Here is a 24,429-nt window from a genome sequence, read left to right as displayed (position 1 = left end):
ACACACACACACACACACACACACACACACACACACACACACACACAGAGACATACACATAAATGCTAGCTATTATTACCTTTTCCACATCATTTGATCCTCACAACAGCTCCAGGAGGCAGCTGCTATTACTGCCTCCATTTTACAGATGAGGAAACAGGCAGAGAGCTGTTGGCTTGTTCTTTGGGGAGGAAGGAGAGAAGGAAGAGTCAAAGATGGGGGGACTGGGAAGAAGGTGGTGCCATCCACAGAGATGGGAAATTGGGAGTAAAAGCTAGAGGAGGAGAGGAAGGGGGAGAGATGATAACACCGACCGGTGTTGAGCCTGGAGTTTGGGCAGAACCCTGGTTAGGCCCGTCGGGGACAGGAGTGGGTAGCAAAGAGGTTGGTGAGACTGTGAGTGTGGGCATAGTGGGGCACAAGGCCCTCCAGCAGCAGTAGTGGGGCAAGGAGGGATCATGGGGTCCTATCTGAAGATGTACACAGTAGCCTCCCATTCTCACTCCCAGCCCACCCCTCAGAGATTCCCACAGGGAAGTTGGGTAGAACAGCTGTTGCCTTGGGAGCAATCATGGAAGCTTGCCTTCCTGAGGTGGTAAGCGCTTCACCCACTGACTCACGCCAGGGCTTGGGCCAAAGGCCCATCGGCCCTGTGCTTGTTCCAGATTTGGGTCCTAGGAAGGTATTGGGGGACGCGTCCTGGAGGTAGCCGAGAATCTGAGTTTGGAGCTCAGCGGAGTGGTCAGTGCTATGATTTTGCCCATAACAGAGATTCCTAACCTGGGGCCCATGAACTTGGTTTTAAAGAAAAATTATTTTGAGAATTTTATTTAAATATAACTGGTTTCCTTTGTGTTTTATTTTATGCATTTGAAAACATGATGTAGAGAAAGAGTCCCATAGCCTTCCATAAGCAGAAAAAGGGGTCCATGACACAGAAAAGGTGAAGAGACGGGCTACGGAGAGAGAGATGGGGCTGAGAAGAACTCCAAGTTTAGAGTCATAAACCTTGAGTTTAGATCTCTTTTGCAATTTGACATCTGGGATGTGACAACCCATGAGACAATAGCTGGAAAGCACTTAGCACAGTGCCCAACACATAGTAGGCACTTAATAATTACTTGTTCCTTTCTTCCCTCCCTGGGCAAGTCACTTTATCTTTCTGGGCCTCAGTTTCCAAATCTGTAAAATGAAGGGATTGGACAAGTGAGTCCCTTGTTTGAAAGCCTCTGGCAGTTTCTTTTGGATTTGATCCCATCCTCATAGCTAATTACCATCTAAATCAGGTGAAAGGTGAGGCGTGAGTCCCTACGAGACCGGAGGGTGTGGCAAGACAGCAGACTTGGGAGTGGGAGGTGATGGGGGAGCCAGCATTCCTCTTCACTCCCTCTAGTCCAAATGGATTTTCTCCTGGCCAGGTTTCAGAGTATGGTATGTAGGTGCGGTTGGGTAACGCGAGGGGAAGGCTGAGCCCAGCTCCTCACTTGGCTATGTGGTATCCCTAGGGCATCCTGTAGCCTGGCAAAACTGATTCTGCTCTGACGTGCCGGCTTATCACCCTTGGAATCTCTGAGGCTCCATTTCCAAGTTACGCCTCTGAACCTCTGCCATCTTCCAGGGTGGAGATGAGGAGAGGGACTGCCCCTGAGAACAAACTGGTTTGAGAGGTGAGAGTTTGAAGGATTGTGGTCAGGATCCAAGAATTGGGCAGACCCCCTACCCTTGGGATTTTCAGGGCCTATACACAATGGACGAAAAAGACTTGAGTCTCTACAAGGCCCCTGGCCCAATGTAAATATATTAGCTGGGAGGGATAAGTCATCAAGCTGTTGTTACCCAGTGACACATTAATGCAATTAAATTTATTTAGATTAGCTTTTACTTGACAGGGCCCTGAGGGAACTGGATTGAGGAAGTAGGAGGCAAAGTTCCTTGTAGGCTCATGGACTCATAGATTCAGAGCTGGAAGGGACTTCAGAAGCCCATCTGACCAAAGCCTGAAAGCAATTCCTCTTACAGCATACCTTTACAACACTTTCTTGAAGACCTCCAGTGATGGGGAACCCACTGTCCTTCTGAAACAGCCCATTCTAGTTCAGGCGAGCTCTCATTGTGAGGATGGTTTTCCTTCCATCCAGTCTCAGCCTACCTCTTTGTAACTTTCATCCACTGCTCCTTGGGTCCAAGTCTTCTCCTTCTTCCATATGACAGACTTTCAGATACTTGAAGACACTCTTGTGTTTGCTCTGAAGTTCCTTCTACCTATCAGAGATAAGATGGATCTATGAACAATACGAAATCATGAGTGATTCAGACTGTCAATGACTAGGGGGTCTCATTATTGGCTGAGGCAGTCACAGAAGGCTCCCTGGTGGTCTGACTTGAGCTGGACCTTGAAGGATGAGTAGGATTTAGAAGGGGGTTATTAGCACTCTGATCACCACCATATGTGTCTCCACTGGGCTGGATGGCTTTGGATAGCCCTTCCAATTCCCATGTGCTCTGCTTCTTAAGCCAGAAGGGCCTCCAAACAAACATGGAGAAAGGTCAGAGGGGATCTCAGAAGTTACTTAGACTAGCACTTCCATCTTTATGGATGAAAGAACCGAGGGACAGAAGGAAAATGACTACTCAAATTCACATGGGCAGAACAGTTCTAAATTAAGCATATTTGTTAAGAGGACAGAAGTCAATTGCTTCAGACAACAGCCACTTTGATCTTCTTGCCAGACAGGGAGAGGTGGCTTCCAAGGGCAACATCAGTTGAGAGAATATACTAACTTGTAAAATATTTCAGAGGAATTTGAGGGGCAACTAGGTGGCACAGTAGATAGAGCACCAGCCCTGAAGTCAGGAGGACCTGAGTTCAAATCCGCCCTCAGACCAAACAGCTGACACTTACTAGCTGTGTGACCCTGGGCAAGTCACTTAACCCCAATTGCCTTAAAAAAAAAAAAAAAAAAAAAAAACCCAACAACAACAAAAAAAGAGGAATTTGATTGGCAGTTATAAGGAGTATTGTAAGAAGTATTCACAAAATAGTGAAAAGCAATAGGAGAGAAAAGAACTTGAGAAAGTTTGGTGCGAGCACACACTAGGGCAGATGATGCCAAGAAGGCTTATGGGGGAGAAGAAGCAAAAGGACAAAAACAAGGAAACAGTGAGCTAAATCTGCCTGTGCTTTAATAACAAGCTATCCTCATCATTGATGTGTCAGGAGTAATGCATTTGGATCCAACGCTTCAGTCCTTGATGTGCCATATGAGAAAGGAGACATGAGATGAAAGAAGATGAATGTGGAAAAAGTAACTTGATCATAGCAAGGACACAAAAGATATCTGTGTTGTAGGCTACATGGTTTGAGCATTGAGGCATTAATTTTTAAGTTATGTGAAAGAGGAATGACTGAGTGATTGGAAAAAACCAAAGCTGTTGTAATTACCCACCCCCCAAAGTGATACCAAGGTGATACCACCCTCCAAAAAGTGCCAAGAGGGCATCAACAATTATTGACTCATGCGGCTGCTTTGTCATCTCTATAAAATTATCAGACAACCAACAAACATTTATTAAGCACCTACTATGTATCAGGAACTATGCTAAGCGTTAGGGATCCAGAGATAAAAATGAAATAGTGCCTGCCCTCAAGGAGCTTACTAAGGGAAACCAGATAGAGCTACCCAATACATACACATATATACATTTATATGTGTATATATATGTGTGTGTGTGTATGTATATATATATACATTATATATATATATATACACACACATATGAAGGCCAAGAGTATTGATTAAATTAATTAGTACTGTGAATTGCAAATGAGTCCTCAATCAATGTGAAAGAATCATAGGAACTTTGGAGTCACGGAATAAAAGTAGATGATGTCACATGGGAAACATCTTGGGATTGGTAGAAGAGAATTGGTCATGCCCTGTGGGACCACGTATACCAACCACAAGCTAGTTTGGAATCAGTCAGTACTGATTGGGATAAGACTCCAAATTCAGGAGCTGAGGATTCCAGGCCCCTGAGAGGGACTATGTTCCGTCCTCCTGCTCGTCATTAACCGTGTTATTGGAGATGAATGAATGACGAGACAATGAAGCCAGCTGGAAGTAGAGAGACTCCTGCTGAGGGCCAACAAGAGGCTGCCTGTGGAAAGGTATGAGATGACCCAATGATGGAATTGACCAGATTGTGACCTGGTGAATTTTGAAGGCTAGAAGACCCAGATGCCCCATCAGCATTGTTAGCTGAGCCCTTGATGACAACATTGTAAGATCCCAGGTGGGTGTTCCAAATGATATTGTACAGCAGACTTGGAGTCAAGAAGACCTGAGTTTGAATCCTGCCTCTGTCACTCACAAGCTGTGTGATCCTGGGCAAGTCACTTAATTTCTCTGGGCCTCAGTTTCCTCATTTGTAAAATAAAGGGGTTGGACTCACTAACCTTCAAGGTCCTTTCCAGTTCTGCATTTAGCATTCTATGATTTTGGCAGTCACACAATAATAATTGCTAGCATTTATGTAGTATTTTAAGGTTTGCAAAGTCTTTTATAAATAGGATTTTTATCCTCACAACAACCTAGGCACTGTTATTCTCCTTATTCTACATGTGAGGCAAGCAGAAGTCAAGTGACTTGCCTAGAGTCACAAAGCTAGTAATTGTTGGAGACCAGATTTCCATTCAGTTCTTGACTCCAGGCCCATCGCTCTATCCATCGCATTGCATCACCTAACAGCCTTCCAAGTAACTGGAAAATGTAGAGAATCCCATATCTCCATGTTCTTATTGTTTGTTGATTTTTTAAAAATTGAAACACCACCTTAAAGGCTCGTCCTCCATGCATTTATTATGATCACACAAGATTCCTTGATATGTGCAGCTCCAGAGGTCATTTTATTCAACAGTCTTCTGCATATCAACATGAAGCAAACTGTAAGGGAGACATGTATTTACTAATGGTGTAAGTTGCTGTCGTTGAGCAAGCCTTCCCCAAAGTCCAAATGGAAAAGGAGTTTCCTGTAGATGGAGAGATCCTCCAGATGCTCTTGTTTGCAGATGTCATTGAGCCAATTACGTTAAGGCCCATAGCATCAAAGAACCCCCTTGTGCAGATCTACAATCACTCTAATGAACTTGGCCACATGAGCTACATGGGAAAAACCAAAATAGATGGAGAATGTCAAATGTCTAGATTGCAGTGGGAACAGCAAGTCATCAAAATGGTCCATCAAACACATGAGTCTTAGACAAATACTGAAAAAAGGACGATGGACTGGATGCAAATCAAGTTGACAGAATTGACTGGGAGAATGACAGCAGGCTGGATTGAGTTTAGGAAATGCAGTCAGGATTTTGAGTATTGTGAGCTGATCCTGGGCACAAAAATCAATACTTGATTTCTTTTGGTGATGTGGATTCGAGTCATGGGCAGTGAGCTTCTAACAATAACAATTATGATCAATGCAAAGTGCGACGGAGAGACTCCAGGTTAGCATAAGTAGGCTTGCCCCTATTAGCAAAGACAATTTGTACTCAGACCACGATTTTTGTTTATCTTAATAGATTGTATTATATTTAGAGTTTATTTTATAACTTGCCTAGATTTCCCTCTACCTCATTTCTAGAGAACCATCATCTATAACAAAGGATTTTTTTCAAAATTAAAAAAAAAGACAAAGAAGAGGAAAAAATTTTAAGGAAAAGTGACCAACATATTGAAAAAAGTCTGATGTTCTATGCAATGCTCCACACTTCTGCAAAGTAGTAGGGGGAAGTGCCTTCTCATAGCTCTCTGGGGGGGAAGCTTCTTCTTTGTAACTTTGCAACATTCAGTTTTGAACGTTTGTTCTATTTACATTGTTGCAGCCTTTGCAGACATTGTTTCCCTGGTTCTGCTTACTTCATTTTGCATCCGATGGTGTAAGTCTTTCTGTGCTTCTCTAGTCTCATGATACTTGTCATTTCTTTCAGCTCAGTGAGACTCTGTGATATTCAAGGACAACACTTTGTTTAACCATTTCCTGATTGCTGTGATACCAAGGAGAACTTTCACTCAAAAAGTAACTTTAAAAAAGTAAAGACCAGCAGATGGAAACCCAAGTGCTTCCTTGGTACCCAGAGACTGGTCAAAGTATCATAGCATCATAGATTTAGGGCTGGAAAAGCCCTCAGAAGCCACTTAGTTCAGCTTCTTCATTTTGCAGATGAGGAAACTGGGGCCTGGGTGGGAAAGTGACTTGCCCAGGGTCACTAATACAATAAGCATCAAAGATGAGATTTGAACCCAGATCCTTTGATTCTAGAGACAGTGCTCTTTCCTATGCTCTGAGTAGATAGTTCTCCATGCAGAGGATTCATGGAAGGAGGACAAGAATCACCTAGGAGAAGAAGGGTTGCCATATGTACTATAGAGCTTCCCCATTGACAAGATTATAGACCCACGGTGGAATATGAGATTGACTTCTTGGCTTCTCCATCCTCAGCCCCCACCTTCAGCCTATTTCTTCCATTTTGGACTGTCCTTTGGGCTCACAGAGGCAGTCTGGCCTGCCATATACTAGGTGGGTGACCATGAGCAAGTGACCTAATTTTTCAGACCCTCAGTTTCCTAATCTGTAAAATAGGACTAATAATAATGCTGGGAAAAGTGGCTTCTTGGAGTTGTGATGAAGAAAGAGCTGTCAGAATGGCAGTTATTGTAGTTGGCAGGTTTTTGTTGGAATACAGGGAAGGGAGAAGGCAAAGTTCCTTGGGTCAGGGGAGGGTCGCCTGGCTGGGTCACCGTTCCCCAGGGAACAGGATCCATTCCTGGGGTATGGCCCTCACTTAGACAGGCAATCTGACCAAATGGCTGAGCTCCCTGGGTTCTGTCCCAGGGGAGCCCAGGCCACAGAGAAGTCATTATGACCCCCTCACAAAGGAGGTCTTTGTGCCCAGTAAAGAGACAGATTTTTTTCCATCACTTTTGAAGGAGAACAAAGGCTGACAAGTAGGTAAGTTCCTATAAAGTAGCAGGGTCCTCGAGCCAGAGTATGAGGTCACGAAGGTGGAAGAGTTTTAGAGAGGAGGGGGCTCTACAAATAGAATGACCACAGATTTCACCTTCGTGGGATCATTGATTTTGGAACTGAAGGAACACCAAGTTCAGCCTTCTTTCTACTGCACCCCACTCTTAGGCCTGGGGACTCCCCTTACCCTGGCCTTGAGTCAATGCCAGGGGAGAAGGTGGCCTCCTCAGGGAGTCCCTCCGGGTGTCCCCTGGCTTCTCTGGGTCCTCTAGTATTGTGTCTCACAACCAGGGCAGCATCCTACTCTCCTTATTTTCTTCCCTTCCTCCAAACTTAGCTGGAGCCCGTTCCCTTGGGGCCCTGCTATCTATGTGGGAATGGGGCCTAATGGGTCAGTCAGATTTTGCTGTTGTTGTTAAGGCATTTTTCAGTCATTTGGGGGTTTTTTTGCAAAGATGTGGTTTGCCATTTCCATCTCCATCTCATTTTACAGATGAGGAAACTGAAGCAAACATGGTTAAGTGACTTGCCCAGGGTCACACAGCCGGGAAGTATCTGAGGCTGGATTTGGATCTTCCTGACTCTAGACCTGGTGTTCTAACCACTGTACCACCTGGCTGACTTTTTAATCAGTCAGATTAAAATGTCCCCATTCAAATGGTAACTCCTTAACATATTACCTCTGCCAGGTAGTATAGGTGCAGGGAAGTTTAAAAGAGTGACCTTAGCATTTCTGGTATGTCTAGATACCAGGGAGGCGTCTGATAGGATTCACTCAAGAGCCCAAAACCACAAATGGTTGAAGATTCCCCTATGCTCTGCCCCCAACAGACCGCCTTTGGAGTTACAGACTCATTTGGGACGTCATCGTTTAAGAAGGACATTGACAAACTGGTTAGAGTCCAAAAGAGGGTAACAAGGGAAGCAAAGGGTCTTGTGGTCCTGCTATATGAAGAGCACTTGAAGGAAATGGGGAAGTTTAACCAGGAGAAGGGAAACTTTAGTGAAGGCAGGACAGAGGTCTTTTAAGTATTTGAAGCACTGCCACCTTAGGGAGTGATTGATCTCGTTCCCCTTGGTCCCAGAGGGCAGGTCTGAGAGCTGTTGGTGGAAGCTGAACAGAGGCAAATTAGGCCTAAAAACATGAGCTTTGTCTCAGGAGGTTACGGCTGAGGCTTCAGCAGAGGCAAAGCCTCAAGCTGAGGCTGGTTGGATGGCTCAGAGAGCTCTTCCTGTCCTGAGGTTCTCCAACAGTTAGAGAATGTCAAGTGTCGGCAATAAGTTGGGAGAGGTGACATTTTGGAGTTAGTGAACCTCCTGGTGTTCCTTAAATCCCACCACAAAGACGGCTTCCTATCCTCTCTGAGCGAGCACAGTAGCAATCCTGAGCCCAGGGCTGCTGCCTGCACAGAATTATTGGTGGTGTGGAGCCCCAAGAGACCTTAGAGACCATCAAGGCCAACCCCCTCCCATTTTACAGATGAAGATACTGAGACCAAGAGGTCACACAACCAGCAAGTGTCTGAGCCAGGGTCTGAACTCCCTGACTCCAAATCCACCATCCTACCCATTACCCGATGCTTTCCCACCTTCCTAGGATCATGGAACTTTAGAGCTTAGAATGAACCTTATTGACTGTTTAGTCCAACTCCTTTGTTTTACAGAAGGGGAAACAGAGGCTCAGAGAAGAGACATGACTGACTCATATCCATATGTTACAGTAGTCTTGGAGTCAGAAGATCCAAGTTGGGGGCCTGGGTCTGTCACTTCCTGGTTTCTGATCTTGGGCAAGTCACTTCATTCATTCATTCATTCATTCATTCATTCACTCATTCACTCATTCACTCACTCATTCAGTTCAACAAATATTTGTCAAGCACCTACTATGTTAGGATCACAGAGACAAATTCTATAATAATCTCCAGGGAGATGATATTCTAGTGTCTGTGTGGATAAATACCTACAGAATAGATGGGAATGAAGGCGCTGAGCAGCGTGTGTTTACTAAGCACATAATGTGTGCCCAGGCAGTGTGGTAAGTGCTGAAGGACCCCTTCAGTCAAAGAGCTGACATTCTATCAGGGGACACAATATGGACACACCTACCCACATAAACACACTTACACATGCACACACATGCATGCGTGCACATACACAGACACACAGAGAGATACACATATACACATGTCTGCAGAATAAACATATACAGAATAAATACAAGCTGGGGAAGGTGCAGTCAGATGAGATTCCATCTCAGGCAGGCAATGGCCCATGAGAAGTCTTCAAGTCACCAGGGTCTTGAAGAGGCAGAGATGAAGGAGTGTATCCCAGACATACCAGAGACACCATGCAAAGACTCAGACATGGGAGATGGAATATTGTGCATAGGAAACTGACTCTGTTTCCTCATTTGTAAACTGAAGGGGCTGGGCCAGATGATTTCCAAGGCCTCTTCCAGCTCTGGCATTCTATGACTCAGGATTGTCAGCTCCTGGAAAGCGGGAACTACATCTTCGTCTTCCTTCCCAACAGCACCTAGTACAGGGTTGATTGATGTTGACTGATGGGTTAATGAGAGGAAGAAAGAAGCGATCCTTAATGGGCCGAACTTGCCATGACTAAGACTGATCCTTCCTTGTCTGCTCAAGGCTTCTTTCACATCTTCAAGGATCACAGATTTAGAGCTAGAAAGGATTGTAGAAAGGATATAGCCAGAGCATTAACTCAGGAGCCAACCAGACCAGCTCTCTGCCTCTTCCCCACCCTTCCTATAAAGGAAGAGCTGCAGCTCAGACAAGTTGAGTGTTTTGTCCAATATTGCACAAGAACTAAGTGAGAGAGCCAGGATTGGAACCCAAGGCCTCTGCTTTTGAATCCCCTGCTCTTTTTGAGTGTGGCCCCACAGGGGAGGGCTGCTGGGGCCTCATCACCCAGGAGAAGCGTTCTCCAAGGGAGATTTTTTCAAGGCCTAAGAATGACCTCTGCCCCAGTGAGAGGCTCCAACTGTTCCAGCCCGAACAATGCGTCCCATTCTCCCCCCAACAACTCGGGCTTCTTTCCCACAGATTTAAAAACCAAACCAAACCCACACCAAAATACATGAGGGGTTTTTTTTTTCATCTGCTGACATATTTCCCTTCTTTCCTTCCCAATGGGAATAGCTTCCTCTGGTCACTGAGTCTTTTTTATTTCAGGGGCTTAGAAACCATTCCTGGTACTCCAAATTGCCCTGGCACATAATGAGTAGATTGATAAAGTGCCACCGAGGGCCAAATGGAGAGAGGAGGGATGGTGTGGAGGAGGCGGGGGAGGGAGGAAGAGGAGGGAGACTAACCCTCCCTTTCAAGGAAGCACAACGAGCAATGTGGCTTCAGGCCAATCAAAGATCAGAAATCTAACTGAGATTGGGGCAGCAGGGCCTCGGGACCAAGCCTAGCTCTGCCTCTTGGTATTTATGTGACCTTGAGTCATCTTACTTGACTTCTGTGGGCCTCGGTTGCCTCTTCTCTGGAACCAGGGTGTTGGATCAGATGATCTCTAAGGTTCTTTTAACTCTATGTCTCTGTGAGTCATTGGCTCATGGAGTCTGATTCTCCCAGTCATTGTCTTGTTGGGGGTTGTATTGGCTTGTTGGGGGTTGTAGGGGGAAGCTGAGAAGATGTTGCTTCAATATTGACTCTGTTGGTTTGTTGTGTCATCAGATGTGTTCTTGGTTGAAATGAGAGGCAGTTGAGGTTGAAACACGAGGGTCCTTGGGACTCTCTCTGATCCCCAATACCTGCATTCATGAGGCAGAACCTGGCTGGTTCTGTTCACTCTGCATTACTGCATACAAGTCTTCCCAGGTTTCTCTGTAGCCATCCCTTTTCACCATTTCTTACAGCACGATTCCATTTACCATATGGAATTCCACATGGCATTCCATCACATCCATATGCCAGACTTAGGTCAGCCATGCCCCAGTTGATTCATGCCCTTAGTTTCTGATCTTTGGCATCACAAAAAGGAGCTGCTATAAACATATGAGTGGTTTTCCTCATTCTCTTATCTCCCACAAGCATTTTACAAACTTGTAAATATTAACATGTTATATAGATGGAAGTAAATATTAACTGCTTTTGGCCCAGACTCAAAGCCACGAATTTGGAAAGCCAGTGTGCTGGTCTAAGGGAGGGTTTCCTCTTTCAGCCTCCTAGTTTTTAGCTCTCAGCTTCTGATCTATATGTATTTCTGTGTCTCTAGAGATGAAATATTCAGGGGCAGCTAGGTGGCACAGTGGATAGAGCACCGGCCCTGTAGTCAGGAGGAACTGAGTTCAAATTCGGTCTCAGACCAGACAATTGACACTTACTAGCTGTGTGACCCTGGGCAAGTCACTTAACCCCATTGCCTCGGCCCCCCCCCCCAAAATAGAGATGAAATATTCACAGCTTTGGGCCTTTCCAGATTCCCATCCCCATGTTACTAAGAAGGAATGGCCAGAGCTTTTCCCCAGGTGCCACCATTTTGGAAGGGACAGATTAACTCCTAGGAAAGTGCCCTTTTTCTTTGAATCAGTAAGCAGACCACTCCCCATGGCTTGCAACTTTCCACTGGCTTATGCCCCATGGGGGGAAGTAGAGGTAGGTAGGCCTGGGGAGAGGCCCAGTGAGTGGACTCCTAGGCCAGTGAAGATCAGGAGAGAAAGGGTAGGGGAAGGCTGCTCCTTCTCGAGAGGCAGTTAGGTGGCTCAGTAGAGAGAATGTGGGTCTAGAGTCAGGAGGACTTGAGTTCAAATTCCACCTCAGATATTTACTAGTTGTGTGACCTTGGGTCACTTAACCTCTGTTTGCCTCAGTTTCCTCAACCAGAAAATAGGAATAGTAACAGTATCTACCTTCCAGGGTGATTATGAGGATCAAATGAGATAATACCTGTAAATTGATTAGCACAGTGGTGGTTGCCATGTAAATGCTAGTTATTATTAGTATGACTGCACCCTTGGTTGTATTGCGCTGCCGTCCCCCTAGCCCATACCCCAACTCATTTCATGCTGGGTGCTGGGATTCTTGCTTACGGTATGGGAAGGGAAAGGACGTTAGGATGTAGAATGGAGAATGTCAGAGGCCCTTCCAGAGATCGTCAAATCTAACACCTCATTTTCTCGTCTTTTTCTTTGAACGCTCCCTTTGTCCTTGTCCCTACTTGGCTCCCCACTGCCCATAGTTCAGACACAGCTTCACCCCCTCTGGTGGCCACAGAGGCCCACGGCCTTGTGTCCTACTGGCAGCTGTAGGCCATCCAGGGGACAAGACATTTAAGGATGCAGATGGTTCCAGGGAAAGGGGCAGCCAGACCTGCCTTCTCACTTGGTGTCCTGCCAGCCCCTGCCATGCTCAGGGCCCAGGCCCTGAATGCACCTTGTCACCAAGTGCAACAACAGCCCCAGCCAAAGAATGTCCTGCTTGATCAGACCGTCCGTCCCTAGACTCGTCTCCACTTAAGTGAGGGCTTCATGAGACTGAAACCAGCACACGTGGACTGGGGCAGAGAAAGTTGAAAGCAGGAGCTGATGGGAGTCCTGAGTGAAATTCCCTGGGTCAGCTCCCTGGTCAGCCAGAGAGCAGCAGGGTGAGCCAAGGACCCTCTCACAGCTGTGGGAAGGAGGCCTTCCCTGATCTGAACGCCAAACGGCCTTTCAGAGAATTATTGACTCATAATACAGCAGGAACTGGGCAAGACCTCAAGAGGTCACCTTGTTGAAACCCCTCATTGTTCTGATAGGGGAAACTGAGGACCAGGGAAGGCAAACCTCTTAGGATCATAGAATCACAGATTTAGAGTTGTAATGGACCTCTAGTCCAACCCCTTCATTTTACGGATGAAGAAATTGATGCTCAGGAAAGTGAAGAGATTTACCTAAGGTCACATAGGTAGGAAGCATTTGAGGCAGGATTTGAACTCATGTCCTATGACTTCAGAGCTTGGACTTTTTGCTCTGTACCATGCTGTCATTACTAAGCTCACTCAGCTGGTCAGGAACCAGAGCTCAATGTCTAGATTTCCAGCCCAATGTTTCGCATTTTAACCTCAGTGTCTGGATTTCCAGCCCCACATTTTGCATTCCCCTCTTGTCAGGGAGAGATGAGTGAGCAGAGGCCTAGGCTTGGTGTCAAGGGGCCTTGGGTTGAGTGCCAGTCTCTCAGCCTCGGGGAGGACCCCTCTATAACACCCATCTATAAAATGGGCCCACTCACATTTGTACTCGCTGAGTCATAGGGTTGTAATAGAAAATGGGCGTTTAAAGTATAATGTGTCATGGAAATATGAGTTGCTCCATCCATTGAACTGGTGGAGCTCAGGGATGCCCCAGGGTGGCAGAGACCAGGTCATCTGCATCTCTGGGGCCACCCGGAGCCAGATCACTCAGCCAAACCACCCCCTTCCTGAGGGCCCCTGGAGACGCCGCCTGCTCTCCCCACCCTGCTGCTTAATAGAAATCGAGCAGTTGTGGGGTCAAGGTCTCCTCCATTTGAGTCATGAGTCTGCTATTTTATGTTCCCTCCAGAGGCCTCCCTTTAGTGCAAAGGGCTATGGGTAGCCTGGCCTTTCCAGCCCAAGGGACTCCGTCTCTATGTGGAACAGGGATCCACCTGTATTTGCTTAGCTCTCCAATTTCAGTAATCCGTTTACGACTTGCCTTCTTAAGAGGATCCCAGGGGCTTTGTTAAGCCTTGGCCGTCTGTTCTGAGTTTATCAGTTAATTATTCGGGCAGCTCCTTAGATGTGCTATCAAATTTCCGTGTCCTCCCCTCTGTTTCCTTCTGTGCTGCCCACTCCCTTTTCTTTGATCCTAATTGTCTAAGAACATGGTGGAGACCCTTGCTCTCTGAACACATGCTTGGAGTGTTAGTGAGTCTCCTACCATTCAGGCAATCAGTCAAGGAATTTTCTCTGGCCATGTCATAGCTAAGGACAGAGAGATGATTCATCTTTCACATAATCAGTCAATTGACCAGCATTTATTAAATCTCTCTTATGTTCTAGGCGCTGAGTGCTAGAATACAAATCATAATAACTAACATTCACTCCTCTTCCTATTATTAATAATAGCAATCATTTATATCATGCTTTAAGGTTTGCAAAGTACTTTAAATATATTATTATATGAATGTAATCATTACAATAATATATTAAGATAATTAAGCTATAGTAAGAAAAATATTAATGTTTTCCCAATTAAAATATATTAAAATATTAATACAATTGAAACATATTAATATAAAATAAATATTGTCATATAAATATGTTCTTATCTCATTTGAGCCTTACAACAACCCTGTAAAGGAGGTATTATAATTAGGAAGCTGAGGCATTCCAAGGTTAAATGACTTGCCCAGGATCACACAGATAGTAATTAACTGAGGAAGGATTTGAGCTCTGGTCTTGCTGACTCCAAGCCCCACACCCTATCCATTTTGCCACTTGGCTGCCAACCTTAAAAGAATCTTTGTCTGGAGTGGGGTTAGGTAGTGAGGACAGGACAGCTTAGAATTATAGCTGACTTATGTTGTGCTTTGAGGCTTGCTGTCTGAGTTATATATGTTGTTGTTCAGTTGATCCAGTCATGTCTGACTCTTCGTGACCCTATTTTAGGGTTTTCTTGGCAAAGATACTGGAGTAGTTTGCCATTCCCTTCTCAAACTCATTTTACAGATGAGGAAACTGAGGCAAATTAGGGTTAAGTGACTTGCCCAGGGTCACACAACTAGGAAGTGTCTGAGGCTGGATTTGAACTCATCAAGATGAGTCTTCCTGCCTCCAGGCCCAGCGCTGTATCCATGATATGCGTTAGCACCTTTCAATAGCCCTGGTCTGTCCTGACTCCCAGTCAAAGCTTTTTCTTCCCAGGCCTGTAGAGCCAGACCTGGATTGGACCTTGTGGCCATCTAACCCAACCCCCTCATTTTTCAGATGAGGAATCTGAGGTTTAGGGAAGTTAAGAGACTCACCCAAGGTCACACAGGTAATGAAATGTCAGAGATGAGGTTTGAACCTGGGTCCTCTGCTCCTGGGGCCAGGGCTCTTTGCTACACCATGCAGGGAAGGCAGAGGATTTCAGAACACGTAGTCCTTTATACGGCCCACACCTGCTGGGGCTCCCCCAGGGCCAGGCTGGTGTGTCTCTAGCAGATGGGCAGCCATCTCATATTAAACTATAAGTTCCTTGAGGTCGAGGGCTGTCTCACTTTTGTCTTTGCACCCCAAGTGCTTATCACAGCCTGACACACTGAATCATGGGAATTGTAGATTTAAAGCTGGAAGAAAACTTAGATACCAAGAAGTACAACCTCCTCATTTTATGGATGAGGAAACTACAGCCATGGGAGGCTAAGTGACTTGCCCAGAGCCACATAGCTAGTAAGCATCTAAGGCAGGATTTGAACTCATGTCCTCCTGACTCCAAGTCCAGTGCTTTCTTTATCTGTTGTACTATCTAGCTGCATTTTTTGGTGTGGTTTCTTGTTTTATTTTTTTCAATTATATGTAAAACATTTTTAACATTCGTTTTTTAAAATATTGAGTCCCAAATTTTCTCCTTCCTTCCCCTCCCCCCTCGCTGAGATGGCAAGCAATTTGATATAGATTATACACGTGTAGTCATAGAAAATATATTTCCATAACAAGAAAAATAAAGTTAAAAAAAAGTATGCTTTAATCTACATTCAAACTTGAGTTCTTTCTCTAGAGGTGTGGATAGCATTTTTCATCATAAGTCCTTCAGAATTGTCTTGGATCATTGTATTGCTGAGAATAGCTAACTCATTCATAGCTGATCATCATACAGTATTGCTGTTACTGTGTACCTTGTTCTCCTGGTTCTGCTCACTTCACTTTGCATCATTTCATGTGTCTTTCCTATTTTTTTCTGAAAGCATCCTGCTTGTCATTTCTTATAGCACAATAGTATTCCATTACATTTATATACCACAACTTGTTCAACCATTCCCCAATTGATGGGCATCCCCTCAATTTCCAATTCTTTGCCACCACATAAAGAGCTGCTATAAATATTTGTATACATACAGGTCCTTTTCCCTTTCCCTTTTTTTTTTAAGTCTCTTTGAGATATAGACCTAGTAGATAACAGACCTAGTTAGAGGGCATGCACAGTTTTATAGCCCTTTGGATATAGTTCCAAATTGCTCTCCAGAATAGTTGTATCAGTTCACAACTCCACCAACAGCATATTAGTATTCCAGTTTTCCCAACATTTGTCATTTTCCCTTTCTGTCATATTAGCCAATCTGTTAGGTTGGAGGAGGTATCTCAGAGCTATTTTTTTCCTTCACTTAATAGTATTTTATTTTTTCCAGTTACATGTAAAGACAGTTTTCAACATTCACTTTTATAAAATTTTCAGTTCCAAATTTTTCACCCTCTTTCCCTTCCCTCCCCCCTCCCCAAGATGGCATACAATCTGATATAGGCTATGCATGTACAATCATATTAAACATATTTCCACATTAGTTATGTTGTGAAAGAAGAATCAGAACAAAAGGGAAAAACCAAGAGAAAGAAAAAAAAGAGAGAAAATAGTCTGCTTCAATCTGCATTCAGGCTCCATAGTTCTTTCTCTGGATGTGTATAGCATTTTCCATTGTGAGTCTTTTGAAATTGTCTTAGATCCTTGCATTGCTGAGAAGAGCTAAATCTATCAAAGTTGCTCATCACACAATGTTGCTGTTACTCTGTACAATGTTCCCCTGTTTCTGTAAGAGTTGTTTTAATTTGTCTTTCTCTAATCGATAGTGATTTAGAGCATTTGTTCATGTAACTATAGATAGCTTTGATTTCCTCTTCTGAAAACTGCCTGTTCATATCCTTTGATCATTTATCAATTGGAGTAATCTTATAAATCTTATAAATATCAGTTAGAGTAATCTTATAAATTTGACTCCATTCTCTATATGTTTGAGAAATGAGGCCTTTATCAGAGAAATTTGCACAAACTCCCCCCCCCAAATTTTTCTGTTTTCCTTCTAATCTTGTCTGCATTGATCTGTTTGTGCAAAACACACCTTTTTAATTTAATGTAATAAAAATTATTCATTTTACATCCCATAATTCTCACCATCTCTTGTTTGGTCACAAATTCTTAACTTATCCATAGCTCTGACAGGTAAGCTATTCCATGATCCCTAATTTTCTTATGGCATCATCTTTTATGTACCCATTTTTACCTTATCTTGGTATACAGTGTGAGATGTTGGTCTATACCTAATTTCTGCCAAACTGCTTTCCAGTTTTCCCTCTCGCTGCCTTTTGACTGGCTGATTATGTTGGCATTCTACCTAGCTCCAGAGAGCAGAATTAGCATCAATGGTGAAAATTAGAGCAGGAAGGAGTTGGCTCAATAGTGCTCCAAGGCTGGCCAAACCTTTTATCTCCATTATTTCATTGAAATCCCACATCAGCTCTGTAAGGAAAGTATCAACAAGTATCATTAGCCCCATTTTGCAGGTGAAAAAAGATACCGATTAACTATAGAGCAGCCAGAGGAGGACATCCAGAGGGTGAACAGTCTTCAGTTGGTGCCAGGAGGACCTAAAGGAGATAGAACGCTTAGCCTGGAAGAAAGAAGGCTAAAAACAGATATGATGACCAGAGTGAGATCCCTGCCTTCTGTCCCTTTGAGTGCTAATTGAAGTCAGGAATATTAGGCTTCAAATCCCACCTCTGGTGATATCTGGAGAATAAAATTAAGGGGTGAGAGAGGATTATATTGAGAGAAGGAGAAAAGAAGAGGTAGAAAGGAGTAAATTATCTCACATAAAACAGACAAGAAAAGGCTTTTACGATGGAGGGGAAGTGGGGGAAGATGAGAGGGAATGAGTGAATTTTATTCTCATTGGATTTGGCTTAAGAAAGGAATAACATACATACTCAATGGGGTATGGAAATCTATCTTACCCTACAGGAAAATAGAGGGGAAGGGGATAAGAGAGCAGAGGGATGATAGAGGGGAGGGGGTAAGCAGAAGCAAACACTTCTGATGAGGCATAGGGTCAAAAGAGCAAATAGAATAAATGGGGGCGTGGAATAGGGTGAAGGGAAATATAGTTAGTTTTTCACAACATGACTACCATGGAAGTGTATTGATGACTACACATGAGATGCTTGCCATCTCAGTGAGGGTGGGTGGGGAGGGAAGAAGGGAGAAAATCTGGAAACCAAAGATTTCAAAACAAATGTTAAAAATTGTTTTCACATGCAACTGGAAATAAGATATACAGGCAATGGCGTATAGAAATCTATCCTGTCCTACAGGAAAATAGCAGGGGAGGGGGATAAGAGAGGAGGGGAGATAGAAGATAGGGCAGATTAGGGGAAGGGCTATTCAGAATGCACGCCGTCTTGGGGTGCGGGGAGGGACGAGGTGGGGAGAAAATTTGGAACTCAAAATCTTGTGGAAGTGAATGTTGAAAACTAAAAATAAATAAATTAATAAATTCTACCCCTGATATTTACTAACTGTGTGCTCTTGGTCAAACCCCTAACCTCAGTTTCCTTATTTGCAAATAAGAGGGTTTGAGTGGATGGTCTCTGAGGTCTCTTGCGCTCTAAATCCATTGTCCTCTGTTCCTCAGGCCTAGATCCCAGGTTGCCCAGAGAGCAGTGGACGGGACTGTTTCCCTGCTGTTGATCTGACGGTAGGAAAGAGAAAGAGGGTCCTTACCTCAAGGCTTCTTCTTCTTCCTATATAACAGTGAGAAGCGGTGAAGGCGTTAGCAGGGTACTCAGTCATGGGGATGATGCTGGTACCGTATGCTTGCTGGCCTGGGCTCAGAGGAGGTCAGCCAGGATGGTGGGTGAACGGACAACCGTGTCATAGGAGGATTTGTGGATGGAACTGTGAATGTTCAGAACAGAAAAGGACGTGATGGAGAGTGACAGAGATATACATACATAAATATATATATGTATATATGTATATACACAGATATTTACCTAGAGATTGTCATGGGGAAGAGGGATGAGACTTTTCTTGGGCCCCAGGGGGCAGAATTAGGAATGATGGGTGGAATATACAGAGAGGCAGATTTCAGTTCAATGAAAGGAAAAGCTTTTTTTCAAAAATAGATTTTTTTTTTGTTGCTATCTTTTGCTTTACATTATCTTGATTTTCTTTTTTTTCCTTTTTTTTGGAGGGAGTACCTGGATTATCTTGATTTTCCTCAGTGTCCCTCTTCCTCCCCCTTCTCAGACACCCATCCCTTATAACAAAGAAATTTTTGAAAAGAAGAAAATAATTAAAAATTTTAAAAACGGCTTAATACATCAAAATATAGTAACATATGCCATATTTGATGCCTGTAGATCCCCCACCTCTACAAAGGATGAGGAGGGGTAAGGAGGAATGCGACTTCTCATAGCTCTTCTACGGGGCCAAAGCTCGGTCTTTCTAATTTTGTAAGATTCCTTTTCGACAGTTTTGCGGTTGTTTCTTCGATTTACATTGTCATGGCCATTGGACATATCCTTCTTCCACGTCTGCCTACTTCTCTTTTTTTGAGAAGCTCACCATCCTCACCTTGGTCTCTTAGCATCTCTAGCTTCCTTCAAAAACAGGCTCAAGCTCCATTTCCTACAAGAAACCAGGCTTGAGCATGGCCCCCTCGATGTTCTCCCCCCGTATTATTTTGTTTGGACTTTGCATGTTCTGTTCCCTTATCTATGTACCGGTTGTTTTTCTTCTACCTTACCACCCTTCTCCCCCAGTAGAATGTGAAATCCTTGAGATCAGGGATTGTTTTTGTTCTCCTATCCCCCATGGCCAAAGAGACTTAACCAATGGTTATTGAATGAATGGATGATAACGATGATCACTTTAGATTCATGTTGTGCCATCAAGTTTTAAAAGCATTTTCTTCACAACCAAATTTGTGAGGTAGATAGAGCTATTTCTTGTTTTGGTTTTTTCAAATTTTGTTGATTCATTTTGTTTTTATGTCATCTTTACTTTTAATAGATCCCTACCCAGAGATCCATCCCTTGTACCAAGATTACCAAAAAAAAAAAAAAAGCCGTTTGGCAAAGCCAACCAACCATATGATATCATGACATATCATGACACTTTTTCATGACAGTAATGTGATATTTCACACCCCCAGCCTCCCACTTGTGTTGTGAAGGGAGGAGCATGTACTTTCTCAACCCTTTTAGGGCCAAACTTATTCATTAAATTGTATAGCAGAACAATTATTGTCACACCATTTTAACTGATGAAGAAACTAAAGCTCGGACGAGTTGCATGACTTGATCAGAGTAACAGTGAGTCACAGCAGGGACTGGAACCTAGGGCTCTTTCCATGAGAAGCACAGTTCCTTCTCACAAACTGCTTCTGGTGATAAGGGAGGTTTCCTCGTAACAGCCTGGAGGCAGGCTATGCCAATGTCGTCATCCCGATTTTATGGAGGAGGAAACAGGCTCAGGAAGGGCCTTGGCTTGCCCCAGGTCACCCAGCTAGCCTAGGGCTTAGAACTTAGGAATCCGACCATTGGCACAAACATAGCTGTTAAGTGGCCCAGGCAGGACTCCGAGCTGGGCTCTGCTCCCCAAAGACAAAGCTGTTAGTCCAGTGGTGGGATACAGTCTTCTTGGTCTCAGCTACTTCCTCCAGAAGGGGATGCAAGGGTAGATTCAGCTAATCCAGGGGAGGTACTCAGCCCAGCAAGAGGGCTGGAGAGCCTTCCCCTCAGACTTCCCCTCAGTTAACACTCCTGCCAATAGATGACCTACCAGGGTCCCCAGGCTCACATTCTTTCTGGATGAGGAAAATCAAGATCTCCTCACTTAACCTTTTGTCCCTCTGACCCGTACACTCTATTCTTTTTTTTTTTTTTAGTTCAATTCATAAGCTTCCCAGACCTCCTCTCACCCCCATCAATCCTTGACTCTTTGGGCCAGTCTGTCCTTCCTGAGACAGGGGATTTATCTTCCTCCCCCAAAGTTCTCCTATCTTATTTCTTTTCTATAAATACAGAGGAAGAGAAGTTCTAAGTCTGGCGGTGGGGAGGGAGGGAGAGAAGAAGGAGAGAGACAGTAAAGACAAAGATGGTGAGAGAAGATGTAGAGACAGTGAGACAGAGAGGGAGGAGAGAGACAGAGACAAAGAGAGACAGAGACAGATAGAAAGGGGGAGGAGAGAGACAGTAGAGACAAAGACTTTGAGAGAGACAGAGATAGATCAAGGGAAGAAAGAGGCAGAGAGAAGAGACAGAGACAGAGACAGTGAACAAGAGAGACAGAAACGGAGAGGGAGGAGAGAGACAAATAAGGAGAGAGAGGAGAGACAGACAGAGACAGAAACAGAGACCAAGACAGATGTAGAAACACTGAATCTTAGTCTATAGTGAATGGAAAGAGCATTAGCCGTGGAGGTAGAGGACCTGAGTTTAAATCTCACCTCTGATGGTAGGTGACCACGGACAAACCATCAACCCTTTCTGGCCTCATTTCCTCTTTTGTGGTGTGAAGGGCCAGACCAGCTGCCTCCAAGGTCCCTTCCAGCTCTACCTCTAGGTCCCCATAATTTGAAGTCGGAGGTTCCATGTTCGTATGTTGGCTCTGCGACCTTAGGCAAATCACTCGGCGTCTACGTGGCTACCAAAGCTCTTTCTAATGCAGAGATTTGACGACTCTAAGGTTGAGATGAGAGAGAGGTTCCCGTGAGTTGCTTCGTGTCTCTGAGCCTCTGCTTCGTCATCTCTAAAATGCCGACGCTTGCTCTGCTCAGCTCAGCTCAGAGGACGTTGTGAAGCTCAAAGAGACGCTGTCCGGGTTTGGATATGTCAGTGCGGGCGAGGCTCCATCCAACAAAGCAATCCCTCTGTGTCGGCAGACGGTCCTCGAGGGCTACTGTGGACAAAGGGCTAGCGCCCCTGAAGCCGAAGTGGGGCGTTTGAAAAACTGTCATTCAGCAGACATGCCCCAAACCTCCTCCTCTTCTTCTTCCTCCTCCTTTTTCTCCTCCTCCTCTTCTTCCTCTTCTTCCTCTTTCTCTCCTCCTCCCTCCTCCCTCTCTTCTACTTCCTCCTCTTCCTCCTCCCTTATCTTGCTGGAAGTTCCAGCGGCCTCTCAGGGATCCAGCCTCACCACCAATCAGCACAGGAGCTTAGACCTGCTCCGTTTCTGACCTGTATTAGTTTTAGGCAATGTGAGGGAGCCCTGAGATTCGCAGGGGCTCACCAAATGAATACCAATTGGCTTATCCCGTTGCAGCTCAGAACTCCCAAGCTCAAAAGATTCACCTGCCTCAAAGCTCCCTGCTGTAGGAACTACATCATATTACACAACACCCAGCAAAACCTCTCCTTGGTTGACAAGCTACAACGGCCTTGAGGACAGATTCAGAGAAGGGTTTCTAACGTCTGAGACGATTTTTGCCTTTCTTTGTATCTCCGGCACTTAGAATAGTGCCTGGCACACAGTAAGTGTTTAATAAATGCTTGTCAATTGACTGACTGAAGTGAAAAGATGCTCATCACCAGAAGATTGGCCACCAGACAATTTTTTTGGCCACAGCGACTCATGAAGACTAAGGAGAAGAAATTGCTATCTGCTCTAGTGGAGGGCAAAGAAAGCACCGATGTCTCCTCAAGAACTGAAGACATTTTTTTCTACCCAGTTAGATTATAAATTCTCTGAGGGCAGGGATCAAATCTTTTTCTGTTTCCCCTGCTGAATGTCTGATTATTGGATTAGGTACGTGATAATGGCGTGATGAAAAGAATGTGATGCAACATGACTAATGTGGAAATAATGTTTCCATGATTACACGTGTATAAACTGTATCAGATTGTTTGCCTTCTTGGGGGGAGGGGAGAAAAATCTGGAACTCAGAATCTTGTAAAAATGAATGCTGAAAACTATCTTTACATGTAATTGGAAAAAATAAAATGCTATTTCCAAAAAAAAAAAAAAGAAGAAGAAGAACGTGATGGCTAGTTGACCCACACCTGTACTTTTTCCCCCGTAGAGTCCCTGTGGACCACATCGGCTGATGGGTTGGTCAAGATACGGATGGACCACACCTGCTCACAGACCCCAAAGACTGTGCACCAGGTATTCCTAGAAAGTCTGGAGAAGTATGGAAATCTGACTGCCTTGAGTAGCAAACGGGACGGGAAATGGGAAAGGATCACCTACTCTCAGTACTACCTTCTCTCCCGAAAAGCTGCCAAAGGTTTTTTGAAGGTGAGTGAGAAGAGGGCAGGGATGGGGACCTCCTAGCAGCTGCTCTGGTTGGGTTTTGAGAATGTGTCTACAAAAACGTGTGTCCTCACTTACTCCAGGATGGTGAAGGAAGCGGAGACACGGGAATTGACTGAAGGAACTAGGAATGTTTTACCTGAAAGGGGGAAGACTTAGGTAGGACATGATAGCTGCCTTCAAGGATTTGAAGGGTTGTTGCAGAAAATAAAATACATAGAATTACAAAGGAAATAAATATGCTGAAACACAGTTATCAAAATAGTTTTTAAAACCATACAAACAGACATGTTCAGGACCCCAGGTTAAGACCCCTGCTCTATAGAGAGGGAAGTCCTTTAGGCCCAGCCCCGTAATAATAATTTTGGGGAGGGGGGGGCCAAACTTATAATCTCAATGGCTTAGGAAATTCCCAATACCGATGCAGGCTGGCATGTATTCTTAAACTTAACAGTGTTGGAGGTTTGCTTGACACACTGAGAGGCTAGGGGCCTTCCCATAGCCACACTTGCATCAGAGATAGTACTTTTACCCCAGCTTCCCGATGTATTGGCCAGATCTCAATCCACTTCATGAGGCTGCTTCTGGTCATAGTAACATGTCATTATCAGTATCCATCAATGAGCACTCCTTAGGCCTCTATGCTTATGTACTAAGCACTGTCCTAGAGACTGATGATACAAAGCCAGAAATGAAGCAGTAAGTCAGTCAGTGAACAAACATTTATTAAGCACCTACTATAGGGCCAGCACTGGGGATACAAAGAAAGGCACACATAAAAAAAAGTCCCTGACCCAGAAAGGTTATATTTTAATGGAGGAGACTACATGTAAATAACTAGGTACTTACAAGATATATGCAAGAAGATGGAAAGTCATCCAAAAAGGAAGGTGTTAGCATCTAGGGCACTGGGAAGGGTCACCTGCAGAACCCAAAATCTGAACTGCCTCTGAAGGAAGCCAAGGAAACAGAGGCAGAGATGAGGGGTCAGGGCATCCCAGGAAGGAGGGGCAGCCAGGGAAAAGGCATGGATGGGGAAGTCTTTTGCAGGGAACAGGTTTTTTTTTAAAAAATTATTTATTTATTTTAAACATTCTTCTTTTTAAATTTTGAGTTCCAAATTTTCTCCTTCCTTCCCACTCCCTCCCACATTC

General features: G+C 44.4%; 1 protein-coding gene across 7 annotated transcripts in view; it reads left to right on the top strand.

The window, feature by feature from the left end:
• The window catches only part of ACSBG1 (acyl-CoA synthetase bubblegum family member 1), a 57,915-nt gene that overhangs the window by 10,786 nt on the left and 22,700 nt on the right, over positions 1-24,429 (top strand). For all 7 annotated transcript variants that reach the window (XM_027840548.1, XM_027840545.1, XM_027840544.1 and 4 more), the window contains one exon: positions 23,043-23,260. In XM_027840548.1, coding sequence (XP_027696349.1) covers positions 23,043-23,260 — 218 coding nt within the window. The remainder of the gene's footprint in view (positions 1-23,042; positions 23,261-24,429) is intronic.

The sequence above is a fragment of the Vombatus ursinus genome, unplaced genomic scaffold (assembly GCF_900497805.2).
Source record: "Vombatus ursinus unplaced genomic scaffold, bare-nosed wombat genome assembly UNPS02014847.1, whole genome shotgun sequence".
NCBI lineage: Eukaryota > Metazoa > Chordata > Mammalia > Diprotodontia > Vombatidae > Vombatus > Vombatus ursinus.
This window is presented reverse-complemented; position numbering and strand designations above follow the sequence as displayed.